The sequence below is a fragment of the Hirundo rustica genome, chromosome 6, assembly GCF_015227805.2.
Source record: "Hirundo rustica isolate bHirRus1 chromosome 6, bHirRus1.pri.v3, whole genome shotgun sequence".
Classification (NCBI taxonomy): domain Eukaryota; kingdom Metazoa; phylum Chordata; class Aves; order Passeriformes; family Hirundinidae; genus Hirundo; species Hirundo rustica.
Window position 1 is genome coordinate 47,434,324 of NC_053455.1, and position 18,766 is coordinate 47,453,089.

Genomic DNA, 18,766 nt, shown 5'->3' on the forward strand with positions numbered 1-18,766 from the left:
TCAGCTTGGTGATATCTCTCATGCACTCTCAGGTTTGTTTCCCAAATTTTTAATTTTTTTTTTCCTGCTATTTGTCATTGGAAGAGTGCTTTGGCACTCAAGAAGCCAAAGGAATGAATTTGAATTGCATCTTTTAAAACACATCAAGACCTTCATGGAAGCTGTCCTTCAGAAATTAAGCAACCACCATGTGAGCTTAAATCATTATGTGTACTGAAATATTTAACACCCATTTTATTTTACATTTTTCAGCTTGGCTCAGAAATACTGTGGGATAGATGACACACCTAAACAAGTAGAACCAATGTGTTTAAATTTGTCTGTCGTTATAATAAAGTTACTTCCTTCTCAAGAAATTCTTGCCAACTTTTTTTAATAGTAACGCCCCCCCCATGTTTCAGAATAAAATGTTTAAACATGGGAATTCATAAATCTACTAGCTAAGAGTATCCTTATTTAATTATAGAATGGATTACAACTAAAAAAAGCAAACAAAAGCAACCTAACAAAAAAAGCAAGTGATTTTGTCCTGCAAGATAGTGGATCATACTGCATGTGTTTCATGAACTGCAGAAAATACTTCTTCATTAACAAGATGCCTCCTTGCCAGGATTCCCAAGGAGTCAAACAGTGAGAGCTGGTAAGTCTTCACTCTACCTAAAAACAAGAGGAACTTGATTTAAACAGAAACATTGATTCTATTAACAATAATGAGAAAATACAAGTCAGTGAACACGTAAATAATACTCTGCCCATTTAAAAAGTTATACCACATATAGCAACAACTGCCTACATTCTAGTGGATGACTGCACATCCTGTCTGAAAAAAGCCTGGAAAAGTACTTATAAACACACACACAAAAAAAAAAACCAAACCCAAAAAACTACTAGCTTATTACAGTACTGGTTGTAAACAGAAAGGTCCTCTTTAAAAGGTAAGCCAACCACATTACTTACAAACTTGCAGTTGAATACGTGCATGCTTGTGCATTACAAGCATGAACCCACAATCTCCCCTTTCTTAGATGAGTTTTCATAGCACTTTATTCCACTTGCTCAAGCCTCAACAAGCTCAAGTGACTCAGGCCAATACCTTCATATTCATCAGGGTGGGGCAAGGGAGAAAACCTCAGTACAGACACTCTGGGGTTATAAGAATGCAAATCACCCTCTTCAGCATTTTGAACAGCACCCATAACTCAAAGCTAAAACCCGTGCTAGACCAGACCACATGGTAAAAGCCTATCATATGCCTAAAAAGAAATGTTCATAAATACATCAAAAAAAATCTAAAATTCCAGGTTAGTCTTCAAATATTGCTCATCACCAATGGCACCACAATAATCAAGTGAAGAAGGGACACAGCAAGAATAACTGCTGTTAGATGCCCATCCAGGAATACTGTGCAAAAGAAACAATACTCTTTAATGCCCAGCAAGTCAAGCAGCAGAGGAATGTCCAACAGATCCTCTGCCTTGCAAGATTAAGGCGAGAATTGAACAAAAAAAATCAGCTATAATCATCAGGCTGAATTACTCCTTTCACTATTTCTTTTGTTCACCTCTTAGCAGACAGATTTCTCTCAAACCTCAATACTCAGCTAATTAAAAAAAAAAGCACTATCTGGCTACAACAAAAAGGAGACACAGACAAGATCATAAGAACATCAGAACTGCAGGTTAGCCTAGGCACCCCAATCATAAATTACAAGGGAACCAAGAAAAGTTGGCTCACAGAACAAAATAAGACAACATTGGAAAAAATGTTGGCCTCAGGGCCATCTGAGGATTTGTATACCTTAGACCAGAACCTGCAAATACTTCCATTTCTAACCTCTTTCCCTTCTTAGAAGACATTCAGATAACCTTAAATAGCAAGACCAGTGCCCAAATATGGCTTTTTGAATGTAGACTGGTCAGCTCCTTAAAAAGGAACCAGTCTCCAGCTAAACCAGCAGGTGAGATTTCCCCAGCTGACATGAAACTGTACTATTAATATGGTTGTGTTCAAAAGTCTGGTAACATAAACAAGAGATACAAGCATGCCCAGAAGCTTTTTATTTCTTTCCCAAGTACATTTGTTGGTCTAATAAAGTTATTAGCTTTCACTACAAACTTGGTTCCTTTTATATCTGATGGAAAACAGCCACACACTAACACTATAGTAGACATGACAATCATGAAGGTTTTACAGACTGGAGTTCCAGCAACACCTGGATATCATCAGACAGAAGACTGACTGAAGAAAAAGAAAAAAGCTATTTATCATTTACCTGACACAAACCTGAAACCACAGAGTTAATCCTGTAACCTGAGCCCATCCACAAAGCAGACACCTCCTCATAAAAAAACATCTCCATCCAGTTTTGCATAACTCCTTAAGAAGGAAAAAAGCCTCTCCTGAGCAACTCCATGCTGGTTTTATGAAGAACCATGTAAAAGAAAAGTTCTCTAAATGAGGAAATTCTAGACTGTAGTTTATAAACTGAAGCAGTGAGAAAAGAAGTAAGTCAAGATCATCTCTACGCAACCTGTTTCACACAACTTCTGTTCATCATGTGTAAATACTAGGAGACTTCTCAGGTAGAAGTCCCAAGAATTTAGACATTTCAGTGTAGAAGAGGGACAACAGTGATCCAGTCACTGAACACTGATGATAAAAATATTCAGGGACCACCTCTTTAACCTAAGCAGTGCAGAAAGGAAGGAGAAAAGAAATTAAAAAGCATGCAGATATATTCTAAAGAGCTCAAGTTACCAGACCTGGATCATTTAAAGATAGTTTTCTGCCGGCTTAATGGCTTTACTCTTTCAGTGTTCAGAGTAAGAAGGAGTTTGATCTATGACAGTCATCCCTATCTTGATTACAGTTTAATTTGTGCCATTCTCCAGAAAATTGTATCTAAATTCTGGTTTGGGGGTTCTTTTTTGTGTGTGTATGGGGGTGTTCAGTGCTCTTTTTCCACAATCAGGGAAAGAGGTTTGTGGACTGCGTGAAAAACTTGCACCCCGACCAGTTTCTCTTGACTGACAGAATAAAAGGAGAAATATGGCAGCTTTTGAGAAAATTGCCATATTTTCCCCTCCAAATGCTAAAATTATCGCACTGCTCTTTAGGTATTTAGTTACATTCATCATTCTAGCTTCAAAATGAAATTATTTAAAATTACTGCACACAGTCTCAGGAACAGGAAAACTCCTAGACTGCAACAATTTGAAGTGCCAGAACAAGGCCATGAGGCAACAGTTCTTCAAGTAGTCTCACTTGATGTAACACTTTCCAGTACTACTCTAAACAAAAATAGCAAAAATAAATTTAGATAATCAGATTTGTTCATTTCATATACAGTTAAGGACATAGCTTTTTTTTTTTTTTTTTCCATAATTGCAGAGTAAGATGAGTGGGAAAATTGCTAAGAAGGAATTTGAAAAAAAAATAACCTAGCAAGCAAGCTTCACAACCTTATCACCAACCATAAAAGGCTAAACATGGGTAAAAAACAATGGACAAGCTCACTTCAGTAGTATTCCACTAGGAGAAACACACATTAGAGTTATTTGATAGGTCATCAGTGACGGCAGAATATGCAGATCTGACAATACTGAGTTCAAACTTTTATACACAGCTATCTAAAAATTGCAGTCTCTTACTAATTTTACCCTTTCAAGTACGCTTTCCCTGGGCCCACATCCAGCAGGTATAACAGATGGAAACTGCCAGTAAAATATAGCAAAGTTATGTAGGCCATCATGTGTGAACCAAGCTTCCTGAACACTCTCTCGAATCAGACTGCTGGATTCAGCCAGAATACCACCTACCTTCACATTCACACCACAACACAGCCAGCACTTCTCTCAGGTAGATGAAACATGACTTACAGCCAATTCTGAAGTCTTGAGTTATTCATAAACATCCAGTTCACAATGAGTATATTTATAGTTTAGCCATAAACTGAATCTAACACTGGGACAGCAACTGTGACAGTGCTCTGATGCCACTGCCTACTCCAGGATACCAGCCCAGTCACGGCATCTCCTGCTTCCAGACATTCTGCAGTTCTTCCCAACATCCAAGCAGAAGGATACATCACCAGAAGATAGATCACTATTTTCAGAGTAATTAACACTTACAATCACATTACTACATGATTCCACTCAGTTGATTTAAGTCCTTGCTGCCACCAAAGTGAGTGTTCCCTAAGCTTTCTGATCTAACAACCACCACCGTGCTATCAACATTATTCACGTAGCCACACAAACAAGCTGCAGGAACTCATTTAGTTGAAAACTAATGTGAGGAGAGGAAACAAGGCAGGAAAAAAAAAAAAAAAGGTTTTCATTCAGATGAGCATCTTAACCTACCAGTCTTCCTGAATCCTGATGCCACTGCAAAGGAGAAGAGGGTAACATGCAGAGACATGCAAGGAGGGAGTATTGCTACACTTCAAGAATATTCAACTCTTTTTCTAAGTAAAGTAATAGTTCCTTTTACTTTAGGGACCTTGAAAATTATCTACTCTTCTTGTCCCTCAGCATACTGGAAAAAGAGCACTCTAATAAAATAAAACCAGTATTCACATGCACTGTACTCATCAAAGTAACTTACTGATAAATTCTACGGTTTGCTAAAGTAACAAAGGCTTTAAAATGCAGGATTTATTTGGCATTTTCTCCAAGAAATCAATAATTAACTACACCAGGACATTTCAGGGAGCAAGATTCTGCAGTTATTTGCAACCTGTTCTGCACTACAAAAGAAGAACCTTGGCAGTGACCGTTTCAGTAATAAACCCGAGCACTTTCAGAACCAGGGATACATAAGGCAACAACACACCTGGAAAATTTAAATTGCTGTCTTACAGTCATGACCCCTTTTCTACAACTCTAATAGCCCTTGAAACTCACATTTCAAAGTAACAGCACATTTCCACTACTATACTAATGAATATTACAAGTTAATATTTAATGGAGATCTAATTTTACCTGCAGACAGTGTTATTTATTTCACAGTTAAGTTCTGGTTTAGCAGAGGCACTGCTCATGTCTGCTAAGGTTTTGAAGTAATACTGAAGTCTCATCAGTAAGCAGTGAATGCAGTGCCAGTGGCTCACAGACAGACCTAGAATTATCTGGGGAGAGCAACCTGGGACCCCACAGGTAATGCTGCACCTATAAATAGAAGCAAATAAGGAGCATGTGAGTATTTCCTGCCCAGTAGGACTGTACATGTCTGGTTTACCCATTCTGAGTTATTTTCAGCTCCTTCAAAGTAGGGAAAATGGCATGTGAAGCCAAGAATCTGCAGAGAATGGAATGCAAGGGAAACACCTGTTGTGAGGTCAGTTAAAAAACGAACAAAGATACACACCATGCAAGCTGTGAAAGGTGAGAGGTTGCAGCAGTTTGTAGAGGGAAGACTGCCTTATAAAGGCAGGAGACTTTCTTCACTGGAGATGACTAAAGGGAAAAAGGGGGAAGCATTCCCTACAGCTACAGCAGCTGAAGAATGTCCAGTGTTATTCCTTTCTACCTTTTAATAGAAATATTTTCTATAATTAGGAAGTTTTGAACAGTACCCAGAATAAAAATCATCACCTACTTTTTATATAAAGGTCTGCTAGATAAAGGCAGGTTCAACTGTATGAGGCACCAGCCAAACTGACAGTTAAGCTTGCTGGATGATTTCTCACTGCCCCCACTACAAGATGCACTCCTTACAATTAATGGACTTGATCCTTATGGCTCCCTTCCAACTCAAGATATCCTACGACAGTGCACCCCATTCAAAAGCAACAAAGGTTTATTCTAACAGGTGACAAACAGCATATGGGGTCTTTATGACACAGAACTAGAACACTGGTATGCTTTATTCACATGTAGTCCTCAGCTGTTCTGGCTCAAGGTTAGGACTTCTCTGCATGACAATATTATTCCTATTTCACCAAGCTCATCTTGAACTGGACAGTGTCTTAAGGACTTACGAGGACATTTCTTAAAGACCCTTCCACAAACGCAGAACGGAAGACAACAAAACAGCAGTATGTGTTGCTTTTCTTCTAGCCTTTAAAATTACCACAGGGGTAACGTGGCAAAATCCTAAACCCAAAATAAGTGGAAAAACTGCCAGCTTAAATTTAAGTCCCTGACAGTTATAGCTGAATAAAATAAATGCATGACATACAAGTCTCCTCTACCAAACAAATCTAGCAGTGTGCTGACCTTGGGAAGTTCTCTTACACTGTTTTTTAAAAATCACCAGTATAGCATATATTCAAAAAGACTGAATTTGCATAATTACTGTGTTATTTCACTAAAACATACTTTCCAATGACCAGTCCTGATGAGATGAAGACTATGCAAGGCAGCATATATATGAGGTGTTTACAGTGGATTAACTGGCATTACAAAGGAAAATCGGCAAGTGTAAGGGCTATTAGACATTATTCAGTTTACAGCTGTAGCCACTTGTTCTTTCTTGCAGACCACAGATCAACCGAGTAGAAAGAAATAGTTTGTGCTGTCTTCAGGCACGAATGTCCTGACCAGAAGTTTGCTGTTTCTGCCATCTGTATTTTCCTTATCTTTCCAGGCCATTGCTTTTCTCTAATTGTCCTCAAAGCTGAAGACATGAAATATGAGAAAAGGATAGCCTTCAATCATTTTTAGGCCCTTCTGTTCAAGTCACTGGGTCAACATATGAAAGAACAAATAACTGAGCAGGGGATAGTATGACTGTATAGATAACAAGACCTAAAACTTAAATGGAGAAGAAATGCCTCTTGCAGTCAGCCGCTCTCTCTTTATTGCACTTACACTCTAATAAATGCTGGGAGAAGGAACCGTGAATCTTTGTAAAATCAGTGTAAGCGTCTCTCTCAGCTTCGATCAGTATAGTCTATTAACCTACTAAACTTCAAAGTTTATAATACAGATGAAGCTCAAATTATGATTGAGCTTCCTGTTTAACAGGTAATTGTTTGTAAAGTACTTTGTTTCTCTCTGCCCTTATTACGTAACAGTTCACCAAAACCACTACAGTACTCAATACTCCTCTTCTATTAAAAAATGCATTACAGCATCAGACAATACTACTGAAGATGAAACCGTATTAGGTTTATCAGCACCATTAATATGTTTTACTCCTATCCAATTATGGTATTTTAAAGCAAGTTAAAAATGCAAGTTTCATAAGTGAAGGAACAATGCCTGCCTTTGTTGCTAATTTGAAGTTCAAGAGCAGATCAATGCTATTTGTAACACAGAAGTTTGCAACCTTTTCCTAAGTGGGCAATATGGATCTCTGGCAAACGTTGTTGAGCAAAGCAATTAGGCAACACTGATCTCTAGTCAAAATTGCACTTAGAATATATCCTATGAAAATATATCCTTTTTTTTTTTTTTTTTTTTAAATGGGGAGAATGCACAGAAGAAACCATAGAGATTCACCAGCATCAGTACTAATGCTGCATTCAGTGTGTGATAAACATTAACTATTTTTTGTTCACTGAAGATCAAATAACTCAAGATAACAAGAAGTTACTATGTCACTATCTAAGCTGATAGGCAAATAGACCCTTGCTCATTCCTTCTCTACTTGCTTAATCAGCTTTAAGTTTCAGGAATTCCAGCTTACAATACAGCCTTCATCTCTGCGACCACCGAGGGACAGAAAGAGACCCTCCCAGCAACACGTCACACATACATCATCGGAGGAAAGAAGCAAGATAAAAGCAAGACTGAAAAATCTACCAATTCACGGCAGTTGGTGGAGCGAGACTCCCCTGCCGTCCAGCGCTGTATTTGCCTTTGCTTTGCCTGCTGTAATGTAATAAATTCCTATTGGAACTTTTCTTTGTGTTCATAGTCTATTACAATTTGGTGCCGTGACTCGGATCCACCTGCAAGATAGGACTTTTGGTTCTGCCTGGGGGGCGCCCCGCCGATCAGTCGGTGGCCCTGGTAGACCCAATTCCTGTCTCGGTTGGACCGACGAACCTAAATTCAAAGCATTAGGCAAAGGAAGCCGGCAGACCCTATAAACTTTGTGCACAAAGGTCCGGACGAAGACGCAAGACGCGTGAGTATCTGTGTGGAAGATTCCGTTCGGTCTGGGTCGGGTATCCTGGAGTGCTGCGAGTGTGTGTGTGAGTGAGAGGAGAACCGGCAGCTCGGATTTTCCAAGTGATTGTGGACCCTCAGTAGTGCGGTTCTCATTGCCCGAGAGGGCGTGAGCCACGAACAAGGGGAAGCGAGTGATTTCCGCACCACGCTTGTGTGAGGGCACTCCAGAAGATGGGACAGGGGAAGAGCAGGCCCTCTAGTCCCATAAAACAGATAGCCCACTGGGGTTCATATTAGACAATTGGAAACATTACCCTAACACAGGGGGTAAAGATAAAGCTAAAATGATCCATTATTGTGTGGTAGTATGGGGTGGAAAGGAGATTTCCTGGAATATTTTTTAGCCTATTTTTGGATCATCAGAAGATTGGGTGAGGCAAAAACTCAACTTGTGAGTAAACACTAAAATTCCTTTTAGACAAGAAGAAAGTGAATATGCTAATGTATGAGTTACAAGACCTGGGGGTGAAGTGCTCCTGTTTCCCCTCAAAGAGGGAGGACAAAAGAAAGATAGGAGTAAAGAGGAAGAAGCCTTACTAATCCCACCTCCTTACATACCCCCTCAGAACCCCCAGATTCCAGATGCACCTCCAATAGAGCCTCATGAAGCAGGGAGTAATCCCGAGCCCCCCGAGGAAGTGCAGGGACCCATAACCCGAGGTCGGGCTAGACAGCATAACCTATATCCCCTAAGAGAAATGCCTGTGGGGGGGGGCCAGGGACCTCACCCAGTGATAGGGTTTGTTTCAGTACCTTTGAGTTCTGGGGATGTTCGGGAATTTAAGAGGGAGATGGGGAGCCTCCTAGAAGATCCTTTGGGAGTGGCCGAGAGACTGGACCAATTTTTGGGACCCAGTATTTATACTTGGGGCGAGTTGCAAGCCATATTAAATATTCTCTTCACGGCCGAGGAAAGAAATATGATTAGACGAGCGAGGATGCAGATACGAGATTCACAACATGCACAAGGACCTTTAGCAGACACCAAGTGGCCTTTGCAGGATCCCAATTGGAATCATCAGCAGCAGGATCACAGAATCAATATGCAGGATCTAAGAAAGATAATAGTACAGGAGATCCGGGAAGCGGTGCCTAGGGGGCAGAACATCAACAAAGCATTTAATGAGAGACAGAAAAAGGAGGAGACACCTACGGATTGGCTAGAACGCTTGAGAAAAAAAAAAAACCTGCAAATGTACTCAGGCTTAGATCCTGAGACACCATTAGAGCAAGCACTACTAAAAACACAATTTGTGGCTAAATCGTGGGAAGATATCAGAAAGAAGTTAGAAAAATTAGATAATTGGCAAAATAGAGACCTAGATGAGCTATTGAAAGAAGCACAGAAGGTATGTGTGAGAAGAGATGAAGAGAGTCACAAGAGACAAGTAAGAATGATGGTGGCAGCAGTAAGGGAGACTAAGAGAATTGATGCCCCTCCCAAAACAAGTCAAGTGGCCCAGAGAAATGGGGGAGGAGTTCTCCGAGTAGAGAAAAGGATAGAGGCGTATGTTTCTACTGTGGGAATGAAGGACACTTTCGGAGAAACTGCAGGAAGCGGCTGAGGGATGAGAGAGTCTTCAAAGAGGACTGAAAGAGTCAGGGGCTTCATTTGCTGGGGACACGGAAACATCAGGAGCCCTTGATAAAATTAAAAATAGGTCCTCAGCAGCAGGAATTTGAGTTTTTAGTTTGAGCGATCGACAGTCCAGGTACTACCAGAAGGATGTAAAATATCAAAGGAAACTGCTCAAGTGGTAGGGGCGAAGGGGGAGCCCTTTAAAGTCCCTGTTATTAAGAATGTACTGGTGGAATTGAAGTCCAAAATGAGAATAGGGAACCTTCTACTAGTACCAGAAGCAGATTATAATTTGTTAGAGAGAGACTTAATTATAGAAATGAGTATTAATATAGAAGTAGTAAATGAGGAAATCAAAATAAAACTCTGTCCCTTGAGGGTAGAGGATGAGGAAAAAAATTAACTCAGAAGTATGGTACACTCCTGATAGTGTAGGAAGGTTGAATATACCCCCCTTCTCGGTAATCATTAAAGATCCAGAGACACCGATAAGGGTTAAACAGTACCCCATCTCCCCAGAGGGGGGTAGGTTGTTTGTAGATGGCTCATCGCGAGTAATTAATGGAAAAAGGGTCTCTGGCTATGCAATAGTTGGGGGAGAAAGACTTGCAGTTATCGAATCAGGCCCTCTAAGTGGATCTTGGTCGGCGCAGGCCTGTGAACTTTATGCTGTACTGCGGGCATTGCAGTTGTTGAAGGATAAATCAGGTACCATCTATACTGACTCAAAATATGCCTATGGGATTATACACACTTTTGGGAAAACATAGGAAGAACGGGGGTTGATAAACTCCCAGAGAAAAAAACCTGGTTCACCAGGATCTAATCAGGAAACTGCTGAAGGCCTTGAGGAGACCTAGGAAAATTGCTGTTATTCACCTGAAAGAGCATCAAAAGGGATTAGATTTTAAAAGCAGGGGAAATAATGCAGCAGATCAGGAAGCAAGAAGGGCTGCTTTGCAAATGTCACAATCTACCCCCAGAAAGATCCGAAGGCTAAAAGAAAAGAGCATAAGATTAGCAGAGGGAATTTGCAAAAGATATATAGTTTTACTATGCAGGAAGAAGAAAAGATGAAAGGAATGGGGTTGAGAGAAGACCCAAAAAGAGAATGGCAACTTCCAGAGGATAATAGAACTGTACTGCCTAAATCCATAGCTATGGATATTATGAGGAGAATACATAGCAAAACACATTGGGGGGCACAAGCATTAGTAGATCAATTCGCCACCAAACATATGTGTATTGGAGCAGATAACTTGGCAAAGCAGGTAGTGAGGGGGTGCGTTACCTGCCTAAAAGTAAATAAAGCCAATTTAAGAAAAACCTTAATAGGGGGGACAACCTACAGCATACCGGCCACTTGCTAACATCCAACTAGACTTTACTGAGTTACCAAAGACTGGGAAGTATAAATATCTATTAGTAATAGTGGATCACCTAACCCATTATATAGAAACATTCCCTACGGCAAGGGCAACGGCATAAACAGTAATCAAGACCCTATTAGAGCAGATTATTCCCAAATATGGGGTCACAGAAACCATTGACTCGGACAGAGGCCCCCACTTTACATCCAAAATAATTAAGGAAACCATAGCAATAATGGGAATACAATAGGATTATCACACCCCCTGGCACCCCCAAAGTTCAAGAAGAGTAAAAAGAATAAATGGAGAAGTTAAAAAACAATTGACCAAACTTGTGATTGAGACCAAACTGTCATGAGTAAAATGCCTACCATTAGCATTGCTAATATCTGGACACAACCTAGATCGGATATGGGAATATCTCCATTTGAAATGTTGTATGGAATGCCCTACAATATAGAAGAACCGCAAGATCATCCAAAGTTGAGGGATCAAAATATGAATGTATACATAACCAGCCTAATGAAATATAGGGAAAATCTATAGAATAAAAGAAGGTTAGCTCAGAGACCCCCACTAGATTTGAAACTGCACCAGGTGCAACCAGGAGATTGAGTAATGATAAAGTCCTGGAAAGAAGCAACCTTGACCCCACAATGGGAGGGCCCTTACCTTGTATTGCTTACTACAGATACTGCAGTCAGAACAGCAGAGAAGGGATGGACCCATGCTAGGAGAATTAAAGGGCCAGTGAGCAAACCGACTCCTGAGTTGCAGGTGACAAGCAATCCTGGAGACCTGAAGTTACGGATCCAGAGGAGAGATCATCAATGAATAGACACCGTGTAGAATATGCACCAGAACCACACTACACGGAGGAAAGATTAATTTGTAACTCTGATGTTAAGATAAAGTGTAGAGACCCAGAGTGCAATTGTTATCCCTTTGTTTGTTATATTTGTAAAATCTGCGGGGACAGGTGGTGGAGTCATTGTAGGCGAGGAACCCCTCCTAGAGGAATTTGCAGCCCCTGTTGGGTATTGCAGCAGAACATAACTGATTGGATTCTAGAATATAAAGTTAAATATGAGAGATTAGTAGAAGAATCAGAAGAGTTGTGGAGGATTTTTGCATTAGGGATTGAACCAAAATATTATTGTTATCACCCTAATGAACCCATCCCGTTCATAGCTGAAATTGTTGACTGCACCTGCCGCACACGCCTAAAGGGAATCCGGTGTGATACACCCCCAGTTAAGTATCGAAACTGGGATTCCTATGTCAAGAGGCAACAGAGTCGCCCCCGGGGACCTCCTGAAGAATATCCCTGCTGCCGAGAAGATGGTACCCCCCGTGGCTCGAAGCAACCGAGTCGACGGGAAAGGCAGAGGGGTAAAAAGCTGTGGAGAAAAAAAACCCCAGGGGTGGGACAACAAAACAATATTTGAGGAATTGCCTCAAGAATAGAAATTAGAGCAAGGACCCTGGGCAGAGAGACAGGTTGCGGTCTATGAAATGGAACAATCCTCAAATATACTCCCATTCCTATGCCCCCAATGATGCTCACCACGTGACCCAGCCGATTACTTTTCTTTTGCTGATGTTATACTTAAGAAGGATTAATGCCTTAAACAATCTACCACACCAACCCTTTAAATGGTCACTATGGCGATGGGATGACAATGAGATTTTGCAAACTGTAACTACTGTAGGAGCACCCAGTTTCAGAGTAGGATTGTGTGATCTGACCAACATAAATCATTGTAGAAAAGTACTAAACCTAACGGGATTTTACATGTGCCCAAGCTCAAATCACAGTAAAGGATATTGTAATTATCCTGGAGAATATTTTTGTAAATATTAGGGCTGTAAAACAATCGCCTCTGACTGGACATCCAGGGGAGGGCATGATAAATATTTGCAAGCAGACTTTAGACCATGTATATTTAATAAACTGATTACTATAGTGAAAAGCTAGCTGGAAGCGGCACATCTTATGCTTCTTAAGACTAAGTATGATCAAATACCTGAAGAAGAAAATTTAAAAACTTTAGAGTTAGCTAGACAAGAACTGCAAAGATACAGTAAACAAAAATAAGTAAGAACAAGAGAAATGGGGGAATTGTGATAAACATTAACTATTTTTTGTTCACTGAAGATCAAATAACTCAAGATAACAAGAAGTTACTATGTCACTATCTAAGCTGATAGGCAAATAGACCCTTGCTCATTCCTTCTCTACTTGCTTAATCAGCTTTAAGTTTCAGAAATTCCAGCTTACAATACAGCCTTCATCTCTGCGACCACCGAGGGACAGAAAGAGACCCTCCCAGCAACACGTCACACATACATCATCGGAGGAAAGAAGCAAGATAAAAGCAAGACTGAAAAATCTACCAATTCACGGCAGTTGGTGGAGCGAGACTCCCCTGCCGTCCAGCGCTGTATTTGCCTTTGCTTTGCCTGCTGTAATGTAATAAATTCCTATTGGAACTTTTCTTTGTGTTCATAGTCTATTACACAGTGGAAGGGTCAAATATACCAATCAACCACAGAAAATATTCTGGCTTTACTTTGGTGCTAAACTAAGCATCGTACCATGCCAGCAGCTCATTCTTTTCAGCTTTCTTCCTTAGGACTTGACTGGATTTCAGCACTTGACTGAACAGAAGGCAGCACCCAGAGAAGTTTTGCTGTGTGACCACTTAAGCCTGTAGCTGTTTGTTAATCCATAATAAATTCACTATTGTTTGTAAGCCTCAGCTTCTGGTTTTTTTGGTATATTAAGTACTTTGAGGCGATCAGAGACACTTGGGCTGCTGCTCTTTGTGGTATGGTTAGAACTTACCCTTCCCCCCGCTTTCCAAGGGACCACATGAGAAGGGGAGGACCAGGAAGGAATAAAGCAGATCTCACTCTAAGTGTCTATCAGATAAACGTGACACCAGCTCCAAGGGTCGAGGTCTAGAACAGAAGCAACTGTTACTGCTGCCTAATTTAACACACTTGCACTGGAAGGATCACTTCTCGGTAATACAACGTCAAAACACAGAGGGTGTTTCTCACACCAAGAAGTTAAGAAGGCACAGCCAACAGGGAGACATACAAGACCTTCTGCAGGGGTAGGGAAAGCACGTGGAAAGCTGAAACTGCAAAGCACCACCATCCCAAAGCAGTAAGGAATAAGAAAGATCACAATGGCTTAATTAGTGAGGACACTTAGGAAAAAAAGACACCACCAAGAAGCAGATCAATACATTTTGCTTGCCAGAGGCATCAACACCAACTAATGTGTTACTGGGAGAGACCTGTTTTTCTTTTATTCTGCAGGTTTTTCTTCAGCCCTGTTCTCTTCACATCAGAGACCCAAACAGCTGAAGTTCCCACTGGAAGAAATGCTGAGCAAGAGGCACTGCCCAAACTTCTGCCTGGGCAGACAAATGTCCTCAGTTTCTTTGTCAAGCAGCAAGACGGATGTTTCCATTTACAAACACAGTTGCTAACAGCAGGCTTAACTTGGCCAGAAGTAAGAATGGGTCATCCAGGACTTCCAGCCTTTCCCACTACAAAATATCAATGCACCCCCTTCCTGCCATAATCACATACAACCATCCCCCCCCAAATGTGCACAAATAGAACTAACCGTGTTTTAAGGGAGAAAACATTGAGAGCATCAGGGGGTCAATACTTGGTTTGGTCAGGAGAGAAACATATTAGGAAATAGCTGAGAACAAGCGAGTAACACACAAATGACTCAGGATCCATTCCCATTACAATGGGGAAAACAGGCAAGTCTTTTCCACACATAGATGGATCCACCCACCCTGGGTAAAAAAGTACAGAACAAACGCCAATTTTTTTTTTTTATGGTAGTGACTTAAAGAAGCCCAAAATATATTTCATAAGAAAACCATCATTCTAATATACTGAGAGGTTGGCTAAAATAAACCTTGATTCTTTTCTGCTTTACAATGTAATTTGCACAGAGTAAGTACAGCTTTTGTATTGGGGCATGTAGTATTTTGAGTCATACAAGTAACTTGCATAAGTCCTGGGTTTGACCTTTTTTTGTCATCACAGTAACACTCTTTGACACTCCAGCTTTTACTTTTACAAAGTCAGTGTAACAGACCACCAGTGCTTTGCGGTTGTCACAAAACACAACAAAACAAGCTCGTCATTTCTATTTTCATTGACACCATGTAAGAATAGAGTGCAGCCCTGTGACTTAAAAGCCACAAGGCTTGCAGTACCTGGCACCCGGACCCCTGCACATGCCATAAATACTGCTCTTCCGCTGCTCAGCCTGCTGGAGGAAAAGCCAGCCATCAGCGGCTGCCCCACATATTCAACATTCCCTCCATCAGAGCGAACGAGGGGTCAGACTCACAGTAAAACTTTGTATTGAGAGTGGGATGCGACCCGTGTGAAGACAAGTAACAAGTGCACTCTCACCACCAAACAGATCAGCTGCAGACAAAAGGCAACGCACACGCCAATAACCCTTCTAAACTCACCACGTCTATCAACTGCGACCAAATAGTTTAGCTTCTGTTCTAGGCACGGCAGTGTTAGAAAAGGAGGCAGCGTAGATAGCAAAGACCACGTTTGGGAACTGGACCAAACTGCTGTGAAGAACAAACTAAGGGCAGCAGGTTATCACTGCAGCACTAGTTTAGCTGAAGCATAAACCAAGTGCTCATACGATTGTGAAGCATAATTATTCACAGTTCACCTCAGTGCAGGTCGCCAGCACAATTCATGCAAGAAGTAACCGAGAATATCTCGTTTGGGATACTGGTCACTCCCATCAACTGCATCTTCCTCTCCTGCCCTGGGGTTTCCAGACCCGCAGCAAACTGCTCTCTACCTTCTGTCTCTGTGTAATTAGCACTATTAATCCTAGGCTATCCAAGCCCCCTGGCGTGGCTCTGATTTGGCGTTAATCTCTGCCGAGGTCTCTTCTTCCTCCCTACAGAAAGCCATTTAAAACTTGGCACGCCTTTCGGTTTAGAGTGATGTTCTGTCGCAAGGGGATTAGCCCCACACCGTATGAGTGGGAAGCACAGAGAGCTGCCACACCTGGCCTGCCTACACCGCAAAAAGGGAAGGAAAAGTTACTTTTCCAGAGAGCCACCGCTCGGGACAAGACAAGGGCTCCCGTGCGGCCGGTCGTCCCCGGGGGCACAGGCGGCTGCACCCAGAGACGCCCGGGGCTGAGCTGCAGCCGCCCTCCCGCTCCCGCCGGCAGAACTGATTAGTCATTAGCGCCGCACGCGGGGCTCGGGCTGCCCGGCAGCGTGGCCGCCTCGGCCGGGGCGGGAGAGCTCCGGAGGCAGGGACACGGAGGGGGGCCCCACTCACCCCATGAGCCAGTCCATGGCTGGGTCCCGCCGCGCCGGGAAGCTCCCGCGGCCGCCGACTCGCCGCTCACCGCCTGCTCATGGGGGCCGGGGCCGCTGCGCGCTCGGAGCTCCTCCCTCGGCCGCTGTGTCCGTCGGTCCGTGCCCCGGTCGGTCGGTCGGTCCCTCCCTGGCCGCGGGCGGGGCGGCCGCCGGGTACCCCCCCCCCGGGCTGACACTCGCGCACTGGCGCGGGCGGAAGTAAACACACCGCGCTGGCCAACCCGGAAGCGGCCCCGCACCGCCCCGCCGCCTCGCCGCGCGGGGCATGCCGGGAGGTGTAGTCCGGACTCCCGGGCTAGGGACCCCCGGCATCACTCGCCCCCTCTGCGGGAGCTTCGCTTTTAGTGCTTTAGTTTTCGCTAAAGCACCCCGTATCGGGGGCCTCTGAAGCAGCGCTGGCGAGGCAAATTGATGTATTAATTAGAGACGGTGATGAGAACGTGGAATTCCAGCGGGGTCTCCAGGGACTGACCCAAGACTATCCTGCAAAAATAACCAAACAGCTGCCGAAGGGATGATACCTGTCCCTAGGCAGCTCAACACTGCACTCTTTGAGATTTACACAACCCGAACTTTTAAAAGTAAATCCTTTCCATGAGGTTCATTGATGCACAGCATTTCCAGAGGCTCCGTGAAAGTGATGTCCTCTTGACCGATTTCCCTGCTCAGCACCTGCTCAGGTGGATACCTTTACAGAGGCAGAACTGCTGGAGGCGATCCCATGCTTTGGACACGAGTATTAATTAAAACCCGTGTTATGGGAGAGGGACGGTTATATCATTGGACTCCCTGCACGCGCCAGTTTTCCAAGGGAAGGACCTTCTTTCAGAGGCTGTTTGAGCCATCACCCTCTTTCCTTACCCTGCTTCCTCCCCGTGCTGAGCCAGGGGCTCCGAGGGCCACCTCAGCCCCGCGGTGCTCTGAGGGCGAGGGTCCCCAGGTCCCCTCATCCCACCTGTGGCCTCACTTGTTCAGGGTGGATGAGTCAGTCCCAGCCACCACATGGACCCCGAAGACAGTTCCAACAAAGCAGCGTTATCCTGGGGCTAATACTGCGTTGCAAGGGGACGTCAGGGGGTGACTTAATAAGAATGTTTCTTTGTCATGGTTGTTTTGCATCACTCTGTCTTAAGGAATGGTAGTAAAATTATTTTGTATTAAAAAGCCTATTGTGCTGTAGTTTCAAAGGGACCTTCCCTTTGAAATCTGCTGGGGATCCCTTTGCACAACACATAACTGCTTTATTTTGCCTATAGTTCTCCTATAGCAAAACTTCAGCCTGAGAATTATCTGGGTATATGGCAGCGCAACATAAGAAATGGAAGGCCAGAACTTGAAAATGTATGTTGTCTGTGTTCCAACGAATTCTTTTTCTTTAATACATTTTACCAATTACAATTTATCAATTACAATTTAGGAAATTTATCAGAGGATAGGAAAAAGGTCTGACAGCAAAACGCCCCATACTTTCCTGAGTGGTTGGGGCAAGGATTTTTTTACAGTGTTTAAAATACCAGACCAAACCATCTGCAGAAAATAATTATCCTTTATGTAGACACTCGATCCAGTCACTATCTGCAAACATTTGTGAACAGGTGTCCCTCATTTGAATTATGTTTTCTTCTTGCCCTTTGTTATGCGTATTTTTAGCAGAGCATTTGAGGATGAGCTCCATCCAAATTTACTGTGGGATGCATTGTACCAGGAGAAGGGTGTTTAGTCATATGACACATGTTTTAAAGCAGAGATGAATTCTGATACAATGAGTTTGTCATGTCAGATTTGCTGTTTTCGTCCTGATTGTATCAAGGAAAATATACAGCAACTGGCACTAGGAGAATTACTGTTGCAAAAAAAATCAGCCAAGGAGCATCTATTTCATTTATCTTTTGTATCATACCTTCCAAGGGCACAAGGCCTTTATCTATATCTCACCTAAGGTAATTATTTTATAATGGTTTTATTTTTCCCTTGACATTACATTTCCATTGACATTACTGTTTTGGTTTTTTTTCTTCTTCTTCCTTCAGCCTCTGGAAACCGCAGAAATCCCTCCAGCAGACTGAGCATTTCACGTTCATCCCAGTTCTGTCAGGCCCCTCCATTAGCAGCTGAAGAGCAAAGGATGTGCCAATCCCAGAGCCAGTCCCAGTGGCTGTCCTGCAACTCCTCTTCCGAGCCCTCTATAAAATGCACAGCAGCAATTATTTATTTGGCAACAGCAAGCCTGGAAGGCTGTGGGGCTCCTTTGTGCTAAACCCTCTGCCCATGGACAAAGAAAGGGCACTCCCT

At 42.7% G+C, this 18,766-nt stretch overlaps 1 protein-coding gene across 1 annotated transcript in view; it reads right to left on the reverse strand.

Annotated features, from left to right (window-relative positions):
• The window catches only part of MOB2 (MOB kinase activator 2), a 115,969-nt gene extending 99,386 nt beyond the window's left edge, over positions 1-16,583 (reverse strand). The window contains exon 1 of the mRNA XM_040067912.2: positions 16,434-16,583. Coding sequence (XP_039923846.1) covers positions 16,434-16,450 — 17 coding nt within the window. The 5' untranslated portion in view covers positions 16,451-16,583. The remainder of the gene's footprint in view (positions 1-16,433) is intronic.
• Between the last annotated feature and the right edge of the window lie 2,183 nt (positions 16,584-18,766).